The 26,121-nt window shown below is 38.2% G+C and overlaps 1 protein-coding gene across 10 annotated transcripts in view; it reads left to right on the forward strand.

Annotated features, from left to right (window-relative positions):
* The window catches only part of serpin-2 (serine protease inhibitor 2), a 95,974-nt gene that overhangs the window by 14,008 nt on the left and 55,845 nt on the right, over positions 1–26,121 (forward strand). For 2 of the 10 annotated variants that reach the window (XM_038015598.2, XM_062672322.1), the window contains one exon: positions 11,056–11,666. In XM_038015598.2, the coding sequence (XP_037871526.1) occupies positions 11,056–11,198 (143 nt within the window). In that variant the 3' untranslated portion in view covers positions 11,199–11,666. 10 annotated transcript variants of the gene reach the window in all.

Below are 26,121 nucleotides of genomic sequence, written 5' to 3' on the forward strand. Positions count from 1 at the left end.
TAACCATGTACCGCGGGAGAGATTAATAACTAATTATATAATTTAATAATAATACATAAATTTAGTCAATGTGGCCTCCTAAACTGTATATTATATTTAATAATAACGTACACACATAACATAGCTACATCTATATTTCATGCAAAGAATCTAAACATATTGATTTAATAATTTTTTTAAGGGATTTTATGACCTGGTAACTAAGACCTTTAGGTCATGTCTTATTTTAATTTATATTCTTATTTTTATCAAAAATTATAATATGGAGTGAAATGAAATTATGATGATTAATTTGAGACATTAATCAACTGGGATGAAATTAAATGAAATGAGATGAGATGATATGGGATGAAATATAATCTCAGTAAAATGGTGGTCATTTACTGGGATTTTTTCAGTGTACTTTTTGGAGGATCCTGAGAAGTTACGTTCCGCGGCTTTGTTACATTTCCCACATTTGTGCACTTTCACAGATATTAAACAGTTAATAAACCACCGTTATTACACATTTAAACCTGAAGAAACACTAAATAGACAAAATAAAACAAATCACACAACTTCACTCCTCGCGTTCCCGCCAAAAATATATTGATTTAAAATTGTTATACACGCACAGATTATAACTTCGGATGTTCGGATTTGTTAGGGTATGCTTTGGTAACAGCACGATCATATTAAGTAAAATTGTCCATTGAAGATAGCGATCATTCACCTCCAAGCGCATCGAAAATGGATATTTGAATGCTGTAATATCTTTGACGGTGGCAGTTTAGGCGTAGGAGACATGTAAATGATAAATTTATTGATATATCCAAGAACTAACAAGTCTGTTTTACCCCGTATAGTAAGTAAAATCACGCATCGTAGATATCGTTAAATAATTAAAAACTCATTTTTATTTATAACGTTGCCATGGAGGTTTGAGAATAACTTATCTATCGGATTCAAAATAATACACGTGCTGGGCGTGTTAAATATCAATATACATACTTTAAGGGAGTTGCGTTTAGTCACAACTCGTTTTTGTGAAATGTAAGACAATTTGCAATATGTTGCTTGCAATGTGCTTGCTTGATTCCATCCATATTATATTAAAGATGCTGAAGATGAACCGCCTAAAAGTAATTGCCTTTTGATTCACATACAAATCTTCCGGTCATCGTTCCCGTCGAACCCGTCGCTTGCGACGAAGGGCTTGACGAGTAAATTAACCCTCAGACACAGACCACTGAGTTTCTCGCCGGATCTTCTCAGTGGGTCGCGTCTCTGATCCGGTGGTAGATTCTGCGAAGCACGGCCCTGGCTAGGGTTCGTGTTAGCAACGTCGTCAGGTTTGAGCCCCGTGAGCTCTACTAGTTAAGGTTACGCTGAAATAGCCTCTTAAGGCTATCAGCTTAGGTAAGAAAAAAAAATTAGGTCCCTTTTTATACACATACAGATTGAGGCCTGCATTCAACCTGCAGAGGAAGATAAATGAAGGATTCCTATACTTATGCATGCAGCTTTGCTTACAAAATAGCCTCACAAATTTTTATTGTTTCTTGTTTAATGATGAATAATGTTGCTTAAAAGCCTTCATGCCCTACAGTGCACCACGCTGTATCCATGTCGCCGTTTAATTTATTTTATAATTTTCGCATGCAGGTTAATATTTTACATAAATGTTATTGTTACAGTGAAAATTACGTTGTATTATTGGGTAGAACTTATTTTTACAAAATATTTGGCTGTATGGGCTACGCTGCCTTTGCTTGTCATATGAACTGCAAACAAATGGTTGGTTCATGTTTATTGTACCGGTCACCCACATTCGCACGAATACGCAAACCCGCAAGTGTAGGACGGCATTTGCAAATGATTATGCAAAGTTTTCGCTGCATTCGCGATTTTCCAAGCTGTGTCGGTTTTTTAATGGACATCAAAGCGCGCGAACCGCGATCATTCGTGTAGTCTCCCACACATTCGTGTGACCAGTTGCGCCCACGATTGCGAAGGTAACGGACGTTTCGCCATTTTCATAGTTCGTGACATCTATTGTGTAGCGTACCTTCGTTATGGATTGGAACAACACCAAGGTGATGGAGTTCATTGAGCTCCTGCAAAATAAATCGACCATATGGGACCCTCAAAAGAAATCCCATAAAAACAGAATGGCCATTAATGACGCCTGAGAAAGAATTAAAAACTCTCTTTCTCTTCAATGTTCTATTGGCGAATTAAAAAAGAAGAGACATTCGTAAACAAGTGTAGAAGGAAGCGCAAACGGGTTCGCAAATTGAATACCGAACCCATTTGCACAGTCGATAAGTTTGCGAATGAATGTCTGACGGCCCTTCACCCCATGTGGCCGGCATTAGACCAAGATGCAAGGGTCCACAGACTGGCACAGACATTACATACTTATTTTTTCAGTAATAAAGTAATGTTAGTATCCATACCTGCTAGCTTGCCCCGGCAGACATTTATCAGTCACGAGGTGCTAAAGGCAGGTAAAAATAGTACATAGTACTTTTAAATGACGCATAGTACCCAGCATAATTGCTGCAATATCGGTAGCAGAACATCGAATAATAAAATTAGCTTGAGCATCAAAATTACATAGATAATTTTAGTGTCAGCTTTCTCATGGTCATAGTACGTTAGATTATCAACAATATCAGACACTAGTTTGTTATTAAAAACGAAAAGTCGAGGCCATAATGATGCCAGCAGATATGCATAAACCCAAAGTCTACTACTTTATCCTTTTTACTTTGCTACTGAGAAAATAACGAATGTCTTGACAACATGGGTGCTTGGACTATAACATACATATTATGATACAATCTGTTTCGATGATATAAGTAAGCGCGTAAAGTGTATTAAGTTAAAAAACGCACGGCATCTTGTTTTTTTGCAGCAATGGGCATTGCAAGTTACGCTGCATTCCTTGATGAGCCACCAGTACCTTCCTTCGATGCTGATCGGCCATTTGTAGCCGCAATCTTTGCCCACGGAATCTCTCACTTCTATGCCATATACCGTGGGGAGAATGATGAATAAATTTAGTGCACATGCTAACAATGAAAGGAATTCCAAAAAGTTTTTGTATTGCATCCTGGATGGTGCAATTCTTTGTGTGTGTGATACGACCCCAATTATTTATTTATTAAGTTTGTTTTATTTATACTCAACGTAACAAGCAAAATTAAATCTAGCTGTCAATTAATGAATTGAAATGAAATGCAAGTTTATTTACAAATGATCTACGAGTCAACCCATATTTTGCACTTATCAAGACACCAACCAACTAGTGCACAGGACAAATGTGTTGTAATTACTTAGTGTGAAGCAAGAATCCAATATATGTTGATTTAAATGCCACCGATATCCATTGCTATATTTTCTTCTATTTTGTATAATATAAAAGTAAATTTTATACTTAATAATACTTATATAATAATAATACTTTTATAATTAATTAAAGAAAAAAATTAAAGATATAATGTTTAGTTGAATTTTATTGAATGTTGTGAAACTGTTAATATGAGAAATATATTTACATGCATGTTATTCTTGAATTTTATTTGGTATTTCCACTAGCTTAGTTTGATTTTGCACAAATTTATAGATGTAGATTGGTATACATGATAACCAGAAGAAAAAAAACTTAACTGAAATATATTTTTTCTCCTACCGACGCCGAAGTTCGGTTTTCGTCCCGCTGTACAGGGAAGATAGTGTAACTTTTCCTCCCGCTGTACAGGGAAGAAAGTGTAACTTTTTCTCCGTGGTACAAGTGCGCATGCGCGTTAGTGTCTACGTCTGCTCTCACGCACCTAAAATTCTCTGCCATTGTTGTGCTCGGGTAATTTGCAATATTGTGTAAAAGTGAAATCCGAACAAAAACAGTTTCACTGTAAAAAATTGTAATTCATTAATTACATTTATGCATTTCATAGGTTGACCTACTTATAAATTTCTAAACATTGAAAGGATGTTCAATTATCCTGAAAAAATTTGGGGTACTCAAAGACGCGCGCCAAGTGCGATAAAAAAAAAAAATATTTTTAAATTTTCAACAAATTTTTTTTAAATTTTTTCAACCTTATGACGGTTTCTTGGTATTTTTTTGTATTTCACATATTTTTGTAGATAATGAAAGTTATTGAAATGAGTCTTATTTTTTTTGTAAAGTGCAAATGTTATTGAGATGAGTTTTATGAACGTGGACTTGGCGCAATTTTTTACAGTGAAACTGTTTTTGTTCGGATTTCATATCTTTTTGTTAAGTATTATTTTTTGCTCATTTATTACTTAACAAAAAAGACAATAGAATAAAAATAAATTATAAATAGTCACTCAGCTTAAAAGCTAATGAAACGCTCAATTAATTAGTGTAATAATAATCAACATCCACTTTTACAAATTTAAACCGAATTAAATTCATCCCAGTTGATTAATGTCTCAAATTAATCATCTTCATTTCATTTCACTCCATAATATCATTTTTCATAAAAATATGAATATAAATTAAAATAAGACATGACTTAAAGGTCTCAGTTACCATGTCATAAAATCCCTTAAAAAAATACATCGAAAAAAGTCAGGATCGAAACTTTTTAGCGAGCTATAGCTTGTGGTGATAAAATCAATAATTTCAAGTAGATTAATTGTTGTAATTGATGATAACTAGTCTAATAACTAATATCAGTAAAATAAAGTTGTGAGTGATTGATATAATATACAATTTAGGAACCAGAAGTCTAGAATTAAATAAAATTTCGCAACCTCAAAAAACCGTTCTGCTTACAGTAAACACAGTCGGTACGAGGCCGCGAGGGCGGCACTGAAAATTTCGGGAATTAACGAAGTGACACAACATTACTATTTAAAAATGTATTTATTACTTTTCGAAGTATTCTCCGCGAAATTTGACACATTTTTCCATACGATGGAACCAATCATTGAAGCAACCATTCCATTCGGAAGTTGGGGTCTCCAAAATGGCCGTTTTGTAGGCGTCCACAGCTTCTTCAGGTGATGAAAATCTCTGTCCACGCAATTTATTCTTTAATTTAGGGAAAGTATAGAAATCATTAGGGCTTAGGTCGGGGCTGTACGGCGGATGGTCTAATAATTCTATGTTTTCTTGCTCTAAAAACTCTTGTTCTGTGCGCGGTGTGAGAACTCGCATTGTCGTTATGGAGGATGATGCGGCGGTTGCAGTTCTCTTTACGGAGTTCAAAAACGACCTATGGCAAACAAATGCTAGCATACCATTCTGCATTAACCGTTCTTTGTCCCTCAAGAGGAATAGTCGTAACATGGCCGGTTTTGGAGACAAACGTGGCCACCATTTTTTTTGCAACACTCCGTGAACGAACAATTTTTGTTGGCTTTAACTCATTTTCGAACACCCAAACTCGTGACTGGTTTTTTGTTTCGGGCTCGTACGCGTATATCCAGGATTCGTCACCTGATACAATGTTGTATACAGCATTTGGGGATCCTGCGTGGAATCTTTCGAGAGTTCTGACGCACCAAGTAACGCGAGCCGCTTTTTGCTCTTCACAGAGCGAATGCGGTATCCATCGGGAAAACAACTTTTTTACACCTAATTGTTCATGCAAGATTATTTTTGTATTTGACTCATGCCAATGTCTAAAGTTGCCTGAATTTCGCGGCATGTCACATGTCGATCTTCCTCAATCAGCTTACGCACAGCATCAACGTTTTCTTGGGTGACTGCAGTTTTTGGACGACCTTGACGGGGATCATCACTGAGCTTGACACGTCCACGTTGAAACTCAGCAAACCAGCGATAAATTGTGGTTTTGGATGGGGCTTCATCACCAAATTCAGAAATCATCCGGTCAACACACTGTTTTTGTGTTAAACCACTTCGAAAGTCATAATAAATCATCGCTCTTGAATTTTCTCGAGTCAATTCCATTTTCTCAACGATTAAACAAGTTTGACAAAACCTCGTGACAAGACCGAGAATCTTTTTTAAAATAAATAAATGGTATTCGATTTTTAAAACCAAGGAGTTTTCAATTAAAAAGATTTTAATATGACAGGAACAGTGGAAATATTCCATTCCCGATACTTTTAGTGCAGCCTAGTAGTCTGGCGCTCCGTTTACAACGGGATTTTTGAACGGAACTTGGCGCCAGATTCTACCGAATCTGTGGATAAAAATATGACGCTTACGCACGTACAAGGTTATAGCAAAGTCAGAGAAACTGATAGGGATGGAGCTATCGATAAACGTAACACGATAACAAACCCGATATTTATTTACAAAGTGTAAAAAATTAAACTTGCCGGATAATTTTGTACAAATTTATTAACTAATATTACATTTCATTACAAGATGTAATTATATTATGTTGATTCTTTATTTATTTATTTTAATCAAAATCGGATGAATCGTTACTGTCACTCGATTGGCTCTCCCTAACATTTATTATAAGTTCCTGTGCTTCTATATTATCGAATGCCACATGAATTTCCCAATCCGACGCTATAATGTTTTGGGTTCTGCTCACAAATTTTTCCCGGCGGCTACTTCCGCATATGCATTTTTTAATAAATCTAACATCTTGTTTGTCGTAAAAGGGGGATGGGTAATGTTTCGAGCGGCGTGTTCTGTGATTTGTACCCATATTAGTTCTATAGCATTGTACTGGTAATGATACGGCGGAAGTCGAAGAACCCAATGACCACATTCGGCAGCTATTTTGTCGATAGTATATCTTTTAGGGATGCTTTTTTTCAATTTTAAAATATTTACTAATTGTACTTATAGTAAAGTATTATCCAATGACGTTGGAGTCAGTTCTGTCCATCTATTGTTTTTTATTGGTCTGTGTCGGTATTTTATCAATTTGTCTGGAGTTATATGTAGCGTTGCCCATAATAATTATCGACGGTTCTTCCAGAGATTGCACCATTTCTTTAAACCATCCTTCGTAAATCTCCGCGTTTATTTCTTCGTGGTATTCTACTGTTTTTATGGAGTTAAAAGGCCAGTAAAGCATCTGACACGAATCACTTCGTAGACCCTGCATGGCATATGGTAAGGTGTTCACCTTTTCCCATTGGCACTGAACTAGTGGAAGCGACGGTGTCGTCAGTCTAGTTCTTAGATACAGTGTGGTTTGCATTTAACCAAGTCTCGTCAGTGAAAATAACATTTGACCAATCATATCTTTTTCATTTCATTATCAACACTACGACTATCAAATTAGAACTGTCATCGAAAAAATAAAGAAATGGAAATAGTTTAATTAAACACAAATGATAAGACAGCGAAGTGGTTGTCAAATATTTATAGTATTTTAAAGGAACGTTCAGAATATTTTTTTATTCCCCTTGCAGGCAGACGTGCATACGGTCCACCTGATGGTGAGTGGTTACCGTCGCTTATGGACTTCAGCAATGTCAGGGGCAGAGCCAAGCTGCTGCTTACCGTTTAATACTCTCCGATTACTTACCGAGACTTTTTCAGTGTACTTATTGTAAGAACCCGAAAAAAAGTAAATGCGCCACCCTCCTTGAGATATAAGTTCTAAGGTCTCAGTATAGTTACAAAGGCACCCTTCAAACTGAAACGCATTACTGCTTCACGGCAGAAATAGGCGGAGTGGTGGTACCTACCCGTGCGGACTTACAAGAGGTCCTATCACCAGTAATTACGCAAATTATAATTTTGCGGATTTGATTTTTATTACACGATGTTATTCCTTCACCGTGGAAGTCAATCGTGAACATTTGTTAAGTGCGTATTTCATTATAAAAATTGGTACCCGCCGGCGGGATTCGAACACCGGTGCATCGCTACATACGAATGCACCGGACGTCTTATCCTTTAGGCCATGACGACAACGACGACGTCCAGCGACTCGCTTTCATTTTCCCATATAAATGCAATTTCACAGATGCTAAACAGTATTAAGCCATCTTTATTACACCAATAAAGTTGTAATAGAACGGACATCAATTATTTTACATATATTATGACAATGAAAGATCAACTTTATAAATCTCATTTTGACATATTATTATAATATTTTTTTTGGCGCGAAAGAGAGAGTAGCAATAATAAACTAATGTGCACATGTTATATGATTTTTATAGACCTTTTATAGTTCACTATTTGTGGTATATATAAGACAACCACTAATTCAATCTATGGCGGACGGATGCCTCGCGCGTCTTGAATTTGTACACGCCTTTATCTAATAACCAAGCTGGAAAGTTCTCGAGGCCATCAGCTATTCTTCCATCCTAAAATAAAGCTAATAACGTCACTGTTGCCAATTAATAACACTAACAAAAAAAGTTGAGCTAAATGTTGTCAATGTATTTCTTGTTCATTTTTTGACCGTACGTAATTACGATATATTTCAGACAAGACCTACGCTATCACACCCCTTAATGCACTAATATCGCTCTTGGAAAATACCATTAAGAATTTGATTAATAACCAAAATTTCCCCGATTTCTATACTTGCTGTTAGGAATATCATCTATTTACATTCACTGAAAACTAATATCGTTAAAGTCGTGCTTATCACATTCGCGTCGAGGATTCGTCGCCATAGTATTATGTTGAGTGTGTGCGGGACACGTGTGTCGGCAGCGGCTGTGGTGCGGCATACTCGCTCGTTGCGGAAGTCGCGCGTGTTCCGCGCTGACCGGGCGACGCTGTGGATCGTGAGAGTGCAGGGATGCGCGGTGCTGGCCGCCCTGCATCGCGGCCCGCCTCGTCGGAACGATGCCGTCCCGAGGCCGTTGCGTGATGACCTATAGCGATGTCTGTACGCGCAGGCATGGTGATGATGATGCGGTGCGCCCGCCCGCCTTCGCCGAGCTTCCATGCCGACCGACCCTTCCTCTACTTCCTCGTGGGCGCTGAACGCATCGCTCTGTTCATCGGCCAATACCGTGGACGAAATTGAATCCTGTTTTTACGTTCGTCATTTGCTTTTCTATCGCGATATAAACCTAATTTCGCTCTGATTCTCTGTTCTAGTTTCCTCATACTTATTGTAGTAATTATTTTCAAAATATTATTTTACTAATGATTGATATAAAGAAAAAATTGGTACACATGGATTCTATTCTACAATCTGTCGCAATCAATAAGGTTCGTATATTCACATAAATGTAAAATAAATGATAATACAGAACACTGAACCTCTTAAACTATGCTTTGTGTGTAAATGATATTTAATAAAATTTTGAAATTGTTGAATTTGGTCCGTTGTTTTTATTGCAGCAATTGATATCACCATTTGTGCCTTCGACGAGTAAGTGCCACTAGACCCTTCTTTTAAGGCTGATCGACCTTTAGCAGCCACTGTCTCCACACACTGCACTCCTCATTTCTTAACCATATGCCGCGAGAAAGATTAATAAATAATGATATATTATTTGAAATAGCTATATATTTCATACAAAATATCTATACTATTTTTTTTTCTAGCATTTATTTTATTATTAACAAAAAGTCAAATCAAAATAATTTAACATAAATCAACTCACTATACTATTGATTTAAAACTGCTATACACTCACAGGTTATAACTTATAACATGAACATGTCCGGATTGGCTACGGTATGCTTCGCTAACAGCACGGTCATAATTAAGTAAAACTGTACATTAAAGATAGCGGTCATTCACCTCCAAGCGCATCGGAAACTTATTGGATACCTATTTGAATGCTGTAAAATCTTTGATTGTGGCATTTTAGGCGGGGTAGACATGTAAATGATGAATTTATTGATTTATCTAAGAACTGACAAGTCTGTTTTATCCCGTATAGTAAATAAAATCATGCATCATATCATAAATAATTAAACTTATCTATCGGATTCAAAATATTACACGGGCTGGGCGTGTTAAATATCAATATATAATACTTTTGGGAATTGCGTTTAGTCACAATTCTACGTTGTTGAAAAATGTAAGACAATTTGCAATGTGTTGCTTGCAATGAGCTTGCTTGATTCCGTCCACATTATGCTGAAGATCTTAAAGATCAACCGCCTAAATTAATTGCCTTTTTCATTTACAAATCCCGCTTAAAAACCTTCATGCCCTACAGTGCACCACGCTGTATCTATGGCGCAGTTTAATTTTCGCATCCAGGTTAATGTTTCATTTAAACGTTACTGTTACAGTAATTACGTTTTATTGTAGGATAGGTTTATTACAATTTTTTTGGCTGTATGGACTAAGCTCCCTTTGGTTGTCCAATAGACTGTAAACAACAACATAAATTAATGTCAACATTGATTCCAAAATTTTTATGTGAAAGTGGAAAGATCCCGGGGCCCGGGCCCCATTAATGACAGACAGGACAGGACAAGGACAGACATTACTTATTTTCTCACTAATAAAGTAGGTAATGTTAGTATCCATACCTGCTAGCTTGCCCGGCAGCCATTTATCAATTAGGTGCTAAAAGCAGGTAAAAATAATACTTTTAAATGAAACATAGTACCCGGCTTAATTGCTGCAATATCGATATCAGAACATTGAATAATAAAATTAGCTTGAGCATCAAAATTACAGATATGGTAGATAATTTCAGTGTAATGTTTCTCATGGTCAGGGTACCTTAGATTATCATCAATATCAGACACTACTTCTTTATTAAAAACGATAAGTCGAGGCCATAATATAAGATGTCAAGCTAGCAGATATGCATATACCCAAAAGTCCATACTAACCTAACATTATTATTTTTTTCCGGCCCAGGGCCGAACCTTCTTCAAGCTCCCTGCAACTAGCGCGGGATATGTGGGACTTGACGATCTGCATTTTGGGAGCAGACCGCGGGCCCAAGGGCGTTTTAGGAACGAACGCCCTCCTCCGACCCCTCGTCCATACTAACACTACTTTATCCCTTTAACTTTACCACTGAGAAAATAACTAATGTGTTGAGAATGGGAGCTTGGACTATAACTTGCATATTATACAATCTGTTTTCTTGTGATATAAGTTCGCGCGTAAAGTGTGTTAAGTTAAAAAACGCACGGCATCTCTTGTTTTTTTGCAGCAATGGGCATTGCATTTTGCACTGCATTTATTGACGAGCCACCAGTACCTTCCTTCGATGCTGATCGGCCATTCGTAGCGGCAATCTTCGCCCATGGAATCTCTCACTTCTATGCCATATACCGTGGGAAAAATGATGAATAAATTTAGTGCACACATTAACAACGAAAGGAATACCAAAAAGTATTTGTATTACATCCCTGGTGTTTTGATTCTGTGTTAGTATTGTGCGTGTGTGATACGTACCCAGTTATTTATTTATACCCAATGTAACAAGCAAAATAAAATCGAATGCTCTCACTTAACGAATTGAAATGAAATGCAAGTTTATTTACATATTACCTACGAGCCAAACCCATCTTTTCCATTTATCAAGACACCAACCAACTCTAGTGCAGAGGACAAATGTGTTGTAATTAGTGTGAAGCAAGAACCTAATATATGTTGGTTTAAATGTCACTGATATCTGTTGCAATCTTTTCTTCTATTTTGTATATTATAAAAGTAAATTTTTGCTTAATAACTATTAGTAAAGGAAAAATTAAAGATGTTTAGTTGAAATTAATTGAACGTGAAACTGTTAATATGAGAAATATATTTACATGTACATTATTCTTGAATTTTATTTGGGATTTCCACTAGATTACTTTGATTTTACACAGATTTATAGATGTAGATTGGTACACATGTTATCCCGAAGAAAAAAACTTAATTGAAATATATTGGATTATTTAACAATATAAAATAATTTTACTTAGTTAAAATTTATTTAAATCTTTATTTTGCAAATAAAATTTTATTGAAATGTTTGACAGCATAGCCATGCTTTTCTCAGGGTTAACTTTGTTAAGAAGTCTGATTTTTTTCTATAGTTTAGAACTCATAAAAATTAATGGTTAGTTACTACATGGCTTGTAGAAATGAAGAACTTGCACCTGGCCCTTTCATTTCATACCTAAACTATTCTGACTGTGTAACAATTCTTTTGTACCATCAAATAGATTGGTTTATTTGGTGTGATACCAAGCTTTTGAAGTGTCTAGAATATGACCGACTGCTCCATACCCACTTTGTGCAAGATCCTATTTTCTTTAACACCCCATTCCTTGTAATTAGATAATGAACACGAAAAAATATGTGAAATGGCACAATATCAAAAGAAGTTTTTATAATAATATACGTATTCCAAATTCAAAATAATTAAAAAGTTGAAAAAAATAAAAGATTTTATGCAACAGTAGTTACAGCCAGACTAGTAATTTTGGCGGAGCCTATTCTGTTCTCAGGTGATTTTCGTCCAACTCTTCCAATCATTCCCCGATCGACTGTTGCTGACGAACTAAAGGCATTCGTCGCAAAATTTAAAGATACTCCAATTAACAACTAACATGCACGTGTTTTTGCAATAAGATCAAACTGCGATTACGTTTTCGAAGCAGTTATTAGATATTGGAAATAGTGAGGTCGTAGTTGAAATCCCTACCGGATTGCATTACCCACGGATTTTTGTCACTTTATCGATTCAAAAGAAGAGCATATTTAGCGTGTTTTTGCGGACATAGAACAACAGTTCAGTGTGTTTATTGCGAGTATTTTTACTTCTCGGGGCAAACGTAGGCGCGCTGTTCTAACTTCGTACAAAGTTGAGTTAACTTTTACGCGATCGAGAAGATAAAAAACTCGCACTAAGCCGTCGAGATATTATGTACTACGTACTTTAATTTAATCTCGTTGCACTAAGCACACTGAACTGTTGTTCTATGTCCGCCTAAGGCAGAGTGAACGAGCAAAATTGGCGGCCAAAAACAAAGATGTCGAATGTCGATGATCCAATATGACCAGCAGAAGAACCAGGAGAGTTTTTTTACAACTCATTTACAAATCATTTAACACAGTTTTAAACCAGGACGGCGTTGTCAACTATTCCACAGTGTTTTTAAATTTCATGGATGAATCTACTGCCGGATCGGAATTGCGACTCGCTGAGAAGATCCGGCAAAAAGTTCAGTGGGCTGATGTTTATGTTATGGTTACACGTTGAACTCTTTGCCGAGTTCCACGAGTACGGTTACAGGGGTCCCTAAGCCTGCTCCTAGTGTTAGAGTTAAAGGCGTCTAACAAAAGGGTTATTGGATCTGATGGATCCGAAAATGACAATTAAACTACGCAACCTTTTTTATAAACAGCATATCTATTACGTAAGTCGTAATGCCTATGTTCACCAGTACAATATTTAATATTTGAATAATTGAAAATATTTGAAGGGTGGGGCAGCCGTTGTAACTATACTGAGACCTTAGAACTTATATTTCAAGGTGGGTGGCGCATTTACGTCGTGGATGTCTATGGGCTCCAGTAACCACTTAACACCAGGTGGGCTGTGAGCTTGTCCACCCATCTATACAATAAAAAAATTAAAATAAAAAATTACTATTCCAACTTTTTATTTTCAACTTCCTGGACAATACTTATTAATCCGTTGAGATACCTATACCGCACCATAACCACATGGATAGCGAGCGACGCTGATGCCGAGAACTAACCAAATATACCAAACATCGTACCTAATTTTTGGGCAATATTTACGTAAATATAAATTATGCCGAAAATTTCATATCGAAGGGTGAAAGGTTATTTGATTCAAGGGACATTTTTGCAACTGTATAGGAGAGCCACTTTTTAAAGTTTGGAAAAAATATCGTAACAAAAACAAATTCTTCAGCTGTTTGAATGGGGTAAACTTAATTGAAGTTCAGTTAGAAACGGTACCAGATTAAACGGATTACCTACAAAGATTAAGTCGCTTAAAGTGGTTAAACTAAATAGCTTTTCGCCCCTCGATATAGTGTTTTCTAATGAATATTTATAGTCTAATACCCGGTTTCCTTATTTTTGCAGCTATGGTCGTATGTTACATCGGATCGGTTGGAGGTGCGCCGTTTATACGCCATTTTGTAGCTAACAGACCATTCCTGGCAGTGATTATCATACACAGAGTTCCGAGCTTCCTAGCACACTATCGCGGCAAGAACTAAATAAATCTAGCATTTGTATTTTCAAACCGCTATCTCCTTATCTAGACTAAAACGTTTCACATAGGCGATCTATTTATACTGTTATTGAAAAAAAGTGCGGTATGTTAAAGCGCTGTCTGATCGTGATTTGAAATTAAGTTTGTTCACCATCTTTACTTACTCGATATTGAAAAATTTTAATCTTAATTTTGAGGTTGTTAATAATAAATATAAAATCAGAGAAAATTTAAATCTTAAAACGTCAGTGTGCAAATTTATTTCATACAAAAAATTGTAAAAAGTATTCACTGTAAATTAAAAAATATTATATTAATTATTCCCAATAAATTTTAAATCAGGAAACCGCGTTGAAACTCTAATAATAAGTTTTGAAATGTTTGAATTTTGTGTCTTTCGGGTTAGGTAGCGCTATAAAGGAAATATTCCTGTGCACACATAAATAAGTATGTTAGAACTCTCAATAGACCGGCAGCCTTCCAGGTCTTATGCCAGCAACTGACACAACACAGAGCCGATGTCACAGCCTTACAGGAGATTAGATGGGTGGGACAAGGCGTAGTTAAAAGGGCAGACTATACAGCGTACTATAGTTGTCACCCAAAGCATCACTTGTTTGGAACAGGGTTCGTCGTCGGCAAGCGGCTTCAACCCCTTATCATTGACTTCCAGCCAATTAACGAGCGTATGTGTTCAATTAGAATAAAAGGTAAATTTCAAAACTACACAATTATTAACGTACATGCCCCAACGGAGGAAAGCGCCCCAGAAGAGAAAGAGAAGTGGTACTATAATGTGGAAAGTGTGTACTCTAAAGCGCCCAAAGGTGACGTTAAGGTAATAATAGGAGATCTAAATGCGAAAATTGGCCGAGAAGAGGTATACTGTCCAACAATTGGACTACATAGTCTCCACGAAACCTCCAATGATAACGGCACCCGACTTATTGACCTTGCTTCATCTTTGAATATGGCTATTGGAAGTACATGTTTTCCGCACAAAAACATACACAAAGTTACTTGGTTTTCCGCTGACGGGGTTACCCGTAACCAAATTGACCATATTTTGATTGACCGTAGATATTACTCAAACCTCCTGGACGTTAGGAGCCACAGAGGTGCCAACATAGATTCGGACCACTATTTAGTCGTTTGCAAAATGAGGGCAAGAATATCGCAATACAAGTACACCAAGACTGTTAGGACAAGAAAGTTTGACACCTCAAAGTTAAAGCGACGGCCAGGGGTGAACTCTGAGTACATTGAGTGTGTGGGCCAAGAACTGGATAAGATAACAGATAATAGAAATAGTAATGTAGATTCTGATGAAATATGGCAACGCCTGAAATCTGCAGTTACAACAGCAGCTACGAAAGTTCTTGGACACGAAGAAAAGCGAAAACGGAATGGGTGGTTCGACGATGAATGCCAAAAAGTCACAGATGCGAAGAATAAGGCTCATAAATTATTGCAGCAAAAACTCACTCGGTGCCGTAGAGAGGATTACAGAAACCTTAGGATTAAAGAAAAACAGCTACACAAAAGGAAGAAACGAATGTTTGAAGAGCAACAACTTAAGGAAATTGCAAATAGTTACTCAAAGCAGGAATCCAGGATTTTCTACAAGCAAGTGAATAGCGGAAAGAAGGAATTTAAACCAAGAACCTCAGCCTGTAGAAATAAAGATGGCCAACTGCTTAATGACAGAACAGAAGTCATTAAAAGGTGGGCAGAACACTTCCAAGAGCTACTAAACAAACCATCAGTTGCTACTCATATCGATGAAGTCGAAGCTCCACTTAATCATCAGTGGCTAGAAGTGTCCCAACCGTCTCTGGAAGACACCAGAGCTGCCAGCCAAAAACTCAAAAACAATAAAGCTCCAGGAAACGACAACATCCAGAGTGAACTGCTGAAATACGCTGGGTCCCAGTTTGAAGAGGAATTCCATAAACTAGTACTGCAGATATGGAATTCTGAAGTTATGCCTGAGGAATGGAACACAGCGGTTATTTGTCCTCTCCACAAGAAGGGCGATGTTCTCGACTGTCAGAACTATCGAGGCATTTCACTCCTCAATACAGCATATAAGATATTTGCGAACGTTCTCTTTGGCAAATTAAAACCTTTCGTGGAGCCTAGACTAGGAGAATATCAGTGTGGTTTCCAACCTGGTAGATCAACCATCGACCAAATCTTCTCCCTACGACAAATACTTGAAAAAACTCTTGAATTTAATGCTGATACGTATCACCTTTTTATTGATTTTAAAGCTGCCTACGACAACATAAGCCGTGATTTCCTATACCAGGCTATGCATGAGATTGGCGTACCACCGAAGCTTATATCTTTAACAAGGATGACACTGGTTGCATCGCAAAGCATTGTTAAGATCCAAACAGACCTATCGGATCCTTTTAGAACCCATGATGGACTAAGGCAGGGTGATGCCCTCTCCTGCCTTCTTTTCAATGTTGCACTCGACAAGTGTATCCGTGACTCAGCAATAGAGACGACGGGCAATATATATTACAAATCCGCTCAAGTACTGGGATATGCGGATGATATTGACGTCATTGGCAGATCAGCTCTCGCAGTAGAAAGTGCGTACCTTGCTCTCGAGGCCTCGTCTCTCGAAGCCGGTCTCCAAGTAAACGCAGACAAAACTAAATTCCTGAGGGTGTCGAGGGACTTACGTGAGGACACAGCGCATAAAAATATTGGCCAGCATACTTTTGGATCTGTGAATGAATTTGTATATCTTGGTTCTCTGATAACGAATAATAATAATATAACAGCAGAAATAGTTAAGAGAATACTGTCGGCGAATAAATGCTACTTCGGCCTGCTTAAATATTTCTGTTCCAAAATTCTGTCACGAAATATCAAAATTATTTTATACAAGACCCTACTGAGGCCCATTCTTATTTATGGCTCAGAGACATGGGTACTCAGCAAAAAAGATGAGAACCGTCTACTTGTGTTCGAGCGTAAGATTCTAAGACGGATATTCGGTGCTGTGCGGGAAAACGAGATATGGAGGACGCGCTATAACCACGAGTTGTATGATGTTTACAAAGATCCTAACATCATAACAACTATAAATATTGGACGCCTACGATGGGCAGGACATGTGGTTCGAATGGAGAGTACCAGAATGCCAAGACAATTGCTCTATGGCAAACCAGAGGGCCGCAGAAGTCGTGGCAGACCCAAACTTCGATGGTTGGATGGCGTGGAGCGCGACCTCAAAAATATCGGCGTCAAGAACTGGAAGGAGAAAGCCCTGAACAGAGCAGTCTGGAGAAACATACTGGACCAGGCTAAGGCCCACCCTGGGCTGTAAGGCCTAAGATGATGATGAAGATGATGACACAGTAAATAATTTTTTTCTCAAACAAACGTGTTTTAATATATTTTTTTTAATCAGAATTCGGCTTGATTACTTCTAATAAATAAATATAATAGGTACATACATGTTATACCTAGTCAGGTCATAAGTATTGTCATACAGTAAAAACTTTTCTTTTCGAATGCTGGCCACAAAAAAGTTTATTGAACCCGAATTTCGAATTGTTCATGAAAATAAAAATAGTATACATTTAGAATTTTACTCATTTTTAAATATGGAGTGGACGCTTAAAGAAGACCGAGTTGCAGTTATTGCGTTGCATCGTTGCGGTTACGCGCCAATTCAAATTTTTAACATACTGAAAAATTTGAATATAACCAAAAGATTCGTTTATCGTACCATCAAACGATACAATGAAGACTCTAGTGTAGATGACAGGTCAAGAAGTGGTCGCCCTCGGTCTGTTAGGATTCCAGCAGTGATAAAAGCTGTGAAAGCGCGAATTCAAAGAAATCCCAAACGTAAGCAGAAACTGTTGGCCCTTCAGATGGGGTTAAGCAGAACCACGGTGAAAAGGGTGTTAAATGAAGAAGAGGGCTTCGGGCATATCGAAGAAAAACAGGAAATCGTTTGAATGCTCGTCTAATGGACCTGAGACTGAAGAGATGCCGCGCTTTGTTGAAGCGGTACGCGGGAAAAAATATCGGGAAATTCTTTTTTCGGATGAAAAAATTTTTACCGTAGAAGAGAGCTACAACAAAAAAAATGATAAGGTGTACGCACACAGTAATGAAGAAGCGAGCAACCGTATTCCGCGTGTCCAACGAGGTCATTTTCCATCCTCGCTCATGGTATGGTTGGGAGTTTCTTAGTGGGGCTTAACAGAGGTACATTTTTGTGAGAAAGGTGTAAAAACGAATGCAGCTGTGTATCAAAATACAGTCCTGACGAACCTTGTGGTACCTGTTTCTCATACCATGTTCAATAACAGGCACTGGGTATTCCAACAAGATTCGGCGCCAGTTCATAGAGCGAAGAGCACACAAGACTGGCTGGCGGCGCGTGAAATCGACTTCATCCGGCACGAAGACTGGCCCTCCTCCAGTCCAGATTTGAATCCGTTAGATTACAAGATATGGCAACACTTGGAGGAAAAGGCGTGCTCAAAGCCTCATCCCAATTTGGAGTCACTCAAGACATCCTTGATTAAGGCAGCCGCCGATATTGACATGGACCTCGTTCGTGCTGCGATAGACGACTGGCCGCGCAGATTGAAGGCCTGTATTCAAAATCACGGAGGTCATTTTGAATAACTTTAGTGTCATAAGAATCTATGTTTTATTAAGTTCATTTTGGTATATGAATGGTTATATAATGAATAAACTTGTTTCAATTATTTTACATTAAACATGTGACAGAATTTATGACCTGACTATGTATTAATATATTTTTTTGTAACGGATACAAAGTAAAATTTAATATAGTAAATCGTGCTAAATTTCAGACTTGATTATATGTAAAAATCTTCTTTTTCTCCACCTTATCCCACTAGGTGGGGTCGGCACCGCTAATTTTTCTCTTCCATTCTCTTCTATCAGCCGTCATCTCAACACTCACTCCTCTCTCTCTCATATCGTCATTCACACACTCCATACATGGTAGTTCTTTTGACGTTCAACAAGTATGTACTTTCATTTATGTTGAAAAAAAAAATTTTTTTGATTTGATTTGATTTGATTTGATTTGATGTCTTCTTCGGTCGACCTCTTCCCCCTCTACCTTGCACTACCATTTCCATACATCTCCTAGTCACATGCATCTTCTCTCTACGCATCACATGTCCAAACCACGCTAACCGTCCGCTCCTTAATTTGTTGTTTACCGGGGCCACTTTCACACTTCCTCTGATATACTCATTCTCTGTAAAAATATTTTTTATATATTTGTGTTATATGATATCGAATACGCGGTAACACTTAATGTAATTAATCATATAAATAAATACATTTGAAATAAGGGGGTAATTCTAATTTAGTTCTAACAGAGCGTTCGTCGCTCTAGTAGGCACCTACCAATATTATTTTGATGCTAGCAATGAAAGCTGCTACTAGCTCAGCGATAGATTGATTAATTATCGACAGCTTCTACTATATGCGCCACTTAGTTATTGGACAATCACGGGATTAATTTTTTAGATCAAAAATCTTTTTCGGAAACATTCAAACCAAAAACGATTTGTGCCTTAGATTGTACTGTTCACTCGGTCTATGTTATTAATGTTGTGAGCCGTTTGTGCGGTCTTTTGTTCTACCACGACGGAGCTGGAATTCCATCATCACTCGTATTTTTATTGTGTCCATATTGATGAAAAATATGCAAATGGCGTAAAAATAAAACACGAATTCAAAAATAAATTACTGAATATGAAAATAGAATGTCATATTTTTGAAGTGAAACTTCTTTAGCCGCGTTACACGCGACAGATTCGTTACGGCTAGAGAGAAAATATAATTTAGGCAGAGCGAGAGTGAGAAAATAGACAGTGTCCCGCAGACTACTCAACCGTGGAGAAAGGGAAAGGTCAAAGCGAACTAGGTCGTTTCTCTTAAACTGTTTACGGGCGTCGGCTTCTATATAGCTTGTTATTAGTTTCTTATTGCTCCTGTAGATGGCAGTTAACTCTCTTATATTTTATTTTTAATCAAGGATTTAAAAAAAAAAAAATTTTTCTATGCATTATTTAAAATATATACAAATGGTGAAGAGGTCGTTTCTCTTATACACAGCGTTCCCTATTACAAGAGAAATTTGATTTAAGGATGAAAAATGAAGAAAACCACAATACTAGACAAAAGAAGTTTCACTTATTTTACGTGCACCAAGTTGCAGGTGCATCATTTTTTTAAATTAAATTCATTTGGATTTAGCATTTATTGCCAGCAAACGTAAATTACGTTTGAAATGGCCAGTTTTGTAAAAGGCTACTTCATAGGTTAAGGCCTATTACAACATGCTCGTTTATTTAGTATTTACATTATCTCATATTTTTACTGGTGGTAGGACTTCTTGTGAGTCCACACGGGTAGGTACCACCACCCTGCCTATTTCAACCGTGAAGCAGTAATGCGTTTCGGTTTGAAGGGTGGGGCAGCCGTTGTAACTATACCGAGAACTTAGAACTTATATATCAAGGTGGGTGGCGCATTTACGTTGTAGATATCTATGGGCTCCGGTAACCACTTAACACCAGGGGGGCTGTGAGCTCGCCAGCCCAACCTGACCTCGGCCGCGCGGATGGCATCGTGGGCTGGATATATATTTATATATTATATACATTTGTATAGAATTATGCATGTGTGTGTGCTTTTATACGTTTGAAGTAATACGTTAGTAATATGTTAATCAAAGTACCTTTAATTATTACTTTGATCAATATGTTCAGTACGTATTTCATTCTCTATGTATAACACTTTAACCAACGTTTATGACTTTAAAATATTGTTCTGATACGCTTTTTATGGAATTAAAAATTCAGAAGAGAGAAGAGATTGCTTAAAATAAAAGCAAGGTCTTTTTATTCACTTTTTCTATTACAATTGCAGCTTACTGTGCTTAGATAAATAAATAAATCCACTCATGAAGCCATGTGTATGTGTACCTATATCAATGCTTGATGTTTGGTAGTGGCGGTGTATAGACATCAACCCAGTGAAAAGCACAGCGGTGTTCTTTCAAAGGGGAAACTCAACTCGTATTTCCTCCCTCAATAAATTAATAAATCCACTCATGAAGCCATGTGTATGTGTATACCAATGCTTGATGTTTGGTAGTGGCGGTGTATAGACATCAATCCAGCGAAAAGCACAGCGGTGCTCTTTCAAAGGGCAAACTCAACCCGTATTTCCTCCCGCATTAGGAGGAGAAATCTCACACCCCCGATTACTCTCTTTAGACAACCCGTACCCTGGGCCAGGAAGGTCAAGTACCTGGGCGTTACCCTAGATGCATCGATGACATTCCGCCCACATATAAAATCAGTCCGTGACCGTGCCGCGTTTATTCTCGGTAGACTCTACCCTATGATCTGTAAGCGGAGTAAAATGTCCCTTCGGAACAAGGTGACACTTTACAAAACTTGCATAAGGCCCGTCATGACTTACGCGAGTGTGGTGTTCCCTCACGCGGCCCGCACACACATAGACATGCTCCAATCCCTACAGTCCCTCTTTTGCAGGTTAGCCGTCGGAGCTCCGTGGTTCGTGAGGAACTTTGACCTACACGACAACCTGGGCCTCGAATCAATCCGGAAATACATGAAGTCAGCATCGGAACGGTACTTCTATAAGGCTTATACGTCATGATAATCGCCTTATCGTAGCCGCCGCTGACTACTCCCCGAATCCTGATCACGCAGGAGCCAGTCACCGTCGATGCCCTAGACACGTTCTTACGGATCGATCAGATCCAATAAGCCGAATCTTCTCAGCTAGTCGCGATTCAGATCCGGTAGTAGATTCATTCGCGAAGCAGCTGCCCTTGAGTTGTTAGGTCTCCTTCGGAGGCGCTCGGGCAGATGTTAGCAAATCCCACCCCTCCTGAGACAGTTGCTAGCCCACCTTTTTATTTTTTATTGCCTAGATGTGTGGACGAGCTCACAGCCCACCTGGTGTTAAGTGGTTACTGGAACCCATAGACATCTACAACGTAAATGCGCCACACACCTTGAGATATAAGTTCTAAGGTCTCAGTATAGTTACAACGGCTGCCCCACCCATCAAACCGAAACGCATTACTGCTTCACGGCAGAAATAGGCGGGGCGGTGGTACCTACCCGTGTGGACTCACAAGAGGTCCTACCACCAGTAATTACGCAAATTATAATTTTGCGGGTTTGATTTTTTATTACACGATGTTATTCCTTCACCGTGGAAGTCAATCGTGAACAATTGTTAAGTACGTATTTCATTAGAAAAGTTGGTACCCGCCTGTGGGATTCGAACACCGTTGCATCGCTATATACGGATGCACCGGACGTCTTATCCTTTAGGCCACGACGACTTCAACCTGTCCTGGTGAAACTGGAAAGGCCTCCGGGCCATCAGTAAACCTTCAATCATAAAAAGTGACGGTGTCCCAGTTAACTGTAGTTTTAGGACGTGAGCCAGTTAGTTTATTCATAATAAATAATTATATATTCATTATATATTCATAATAAATTATTTTCTCCGATGATAAATTTTAATGTGCTACAAACGCTGATATAAAGTATATAGAGATTCTTTTTTCTTTCCTAGCGTAACCTTAACTAGTAGGTGAGTTCGCGAGGCTTCAAACCTGACGATGTTGCTAACACGAACCCTAGCAAGAGCCGTGCTTCGCAGAATCTACCATCGGATCGGAAACGCGACCTACTGAGACGATCCGGCGAGAAACTCAGCGGGCTGTGTCTGTGGGTTAATATACTCGCCGAGCCCTTCGTCGCAAGCGACGGGTTCGAGGGCAACGATGACCTGTGCTTGGGGTACCTAACAGCACCATTAGAGGATCGGGAGGATCGGAAATGACGTGTTTTGGGCGACGTCGACTGTTTACCATTTGGTCCGCAGGATTGGCTATGTAGTTTCCGGCGGCCACGATGAGAGAATTCTCATGTCGTGGTGCTTTATCGAAATAGCGCAATAGAGCGAGCAATGCTGTCGACAACAACTAGTGACGTATACAAACACATGTTGGTCCTTGACTAATAATATTCTTGGCAACCTTTATATTCACAAAACCTTTACTGCATTAATTATGTTTAATTATCATTATTATTTGTAGTCTTATGCAACTATTCGTTATTTTTCAGCCATGGTCGTAAGTGGCGGCATCACGTCTGCAGGAGGACAGTTCATTCGATATTTTGTGGCCAACAGACCATTTCTGGCTGCGATTCACGTACGCGAAATTCCATGCTTCCTTGCGCATTTTCGCGGGTAGAACAATCGATACACAAATTTATATTTTATACCTACTGTCAAACCACTGTCACTGTATTAATCTGTATTTAAAATAACATGGACAATCTAAAATTAAAAAGTATAATAGAAAAAGAGTTATAGTTTAAATGAGTAAAAACGAAACAAAAACATTAGCACAAGTATTACTAATTTTTTTATATATCTTAAAGTGCCTTGGTTAGAATATAGTGTTCAAATATTAAAATTATTGCATTGTTATAGGTTCTTGTAAATTTTAAAGTTGATTGAATAAAACTTGAAAGATACAAACAACCAGGATTACAAAATTATAATAAAAAAGTTTCAAAACTTCTCTTGAATTACTCAAATTAAACATTATTTCAATTATGTGTTTTATTTGTTTCGCTAAACAACACGATTTCTTTTATTATTTTCCTTCTGTAATTAATTTCGACCTCTGCGATTGATAGCTGATTTTTTTATTTGGATTTGGATTTGAACCTGGAAATAGTCGATTCAATCGATACGTATACTCCGGGTGCCATCCCGTTGGACTTGAATTGTTTTTTTTTTCTATCCTTGGGCCTTAAAGCCAATTCCTGCATTCTGAATTGTGGGACTCACTGATCTAGAGTTTGTACAATGCAGTGATTGTACATCCACCAAATTGATACCTCGTCGTAGGCTTATCATGATCACGTTTGTATGTGTTTGTGTGTTTTACATGATCCTTGAATGAGTACATAGTGCTTGCGTTAAAAAATGGTACTGTTAATAATTACTGTTACTGGTGGTAGGACATTTTGTGAGTCTGCGCGGGTAGGTACCACCGCCCTGCCTATTTCTGCCGTGAAGCAGTAGTGCGTTTCGGTCTGAAGGGTAGGGCAGCCGTTGTAACTATACTGAGATCTTTAGAACTTATATCTCAAGGTGGGTGGCGCATTTACGTTGTAGATGTATATGGGGTCCAGTAACCACTTAACACCAGGTGGGCTGTGAACTCGTCCATCCATCAAAGCAATAAAAAAAAAAATGGTACTTTTTATACGCCACTTGTAAAACATATTTTATCTTATAACGCGCACATCCCTATTTGTTCTCCTCGTGGGTCTTGGAGGGGCATACATGCGAGTGGAGCAGCAGAGACGCCGTCGGCCGACCACGAAGCTTCGAGAAAGGAGTCAAACGTCAATCCTACAGTCGATATAATACCATCGAACTATTATACCTTGGTATAGTCGTCGTGGTCTAAAGGATAAGACTTCCGGTGCATTCGTGTTGAAGCGATGCACCGGTGTTCGAATCCCAGGCGAGTACCAATGTTTCTAATGAAATACGTACCTACTCAACAAATGTTCACGATTGACTTCCACGGTGAAGGAATAACATCGTGTAATAAAAATCAAACCCGCAAAATTATAATTTGCGTAATTAACCACCCACCCATCTAAGCAATAAAAAAAAAAAAAAAAAAAAAAAAAAAAAAAAAAAAAAAAAAAAAAAAAAAAAAAAAAAAAACATCGATGTCATTTAAAACGATACACCTTAAACTGGGATAGTTTTAATTCGTTATAATCTTCAATTTCTTTTACCGAATTTCTACATTATGTACCCACAAATAGGGAAAAATATATATTTTAGAATGCCTCGAACTAATCGCAATGTAAAATGCTAATTTAATGAAAAGAATGCAATACAAACAATTTATAGTGTGTACTTCTAACGGCGGAGCACATAATCTTATCGCACATCCAGGCGTAACCGCGAACTTCACAGTTGATTAAAGTTTCTTTGATTATAATATTTACATCAAAATTCCAGAAATTGATTCACAGCAATGAAATTTGTGACTGGCGATTTTTTCTTATTAGCTTACCTCGATATTAAATTCAATTTACTGCTACCACTTAAAAGTATTTAAATAATTTTAGATGCATAAAGATATATGCTTTTACGCAGCATTACATAATGTTCAGTATGTAGGTTCTAAATGGGAAGGTCATCATTAATGCACTTTGTGGTAGGCAGCGGCTTGGCACTACAGTGTGCTTAGAGCGAATTCCTAACGTTCTCGATCGCGTTAAAGTTAACTGAAATTTGTATGCAGTTGGAGCAGCGCTCCCAGCGGCAAACGGAGGCAAACTTGCCGACTCCATACAATTTGTGTTAACTTTTACGTTATCGAGAACGTAAGAAAGCTCGCAGTAAGAACACCGACGTCCAGCGCCGACGGTTATCACTCATCAGGTGGGCGGTATGCTTATTTACCTGCAATGATAATAAAACTATCACTAGAAACATCAGATACAACAAATGAACGTGATCCATTTAAAGCGCATGATGATACGAAAAAGATTTTTTTCATTTCAGTGTGTTCTCAAGTCGGTTCCTGAAAAATATCACATACCGAGTTTCGACAGAACTTTTCGCAGATAGGAGTATAGTAAGCGCGCACCCCGTTATGTACTACCTATAGGTGAAGCTGGAGTCATGGTCCAGACGGCTGGCCGATCCTTCGGCTGGTCGTAGGACCGTCGAGGCGATTCGCCCGGTCCTTGTGAACTGGGTGAATCGTGACAGAGGACGCCTCACTTTCCGGCTCACGCAGGTGCTCACTGGGCATGGTTGCTTCGGTGAGTTCCTGCACCGGATCGGAGCCGAGCCGACGGCAGAGTGCCACCATTGTGGTTGCGACTTGGACACGGCGGAGCACACGCTCGTTGC

The sequence above is a fragment of the Bombyx mori genome, chromosome 15, assembly GCF_030269925.1.
Source record: "Bombyx mori chromosome 15, ASM3026992v2".
Classification (NCBI taxonomy): Eukaryota; Metazoa; Arthropoda; class Insecta; order Lepidoptera; family Bombycidae; genus Bombyx; species Bombyx mori.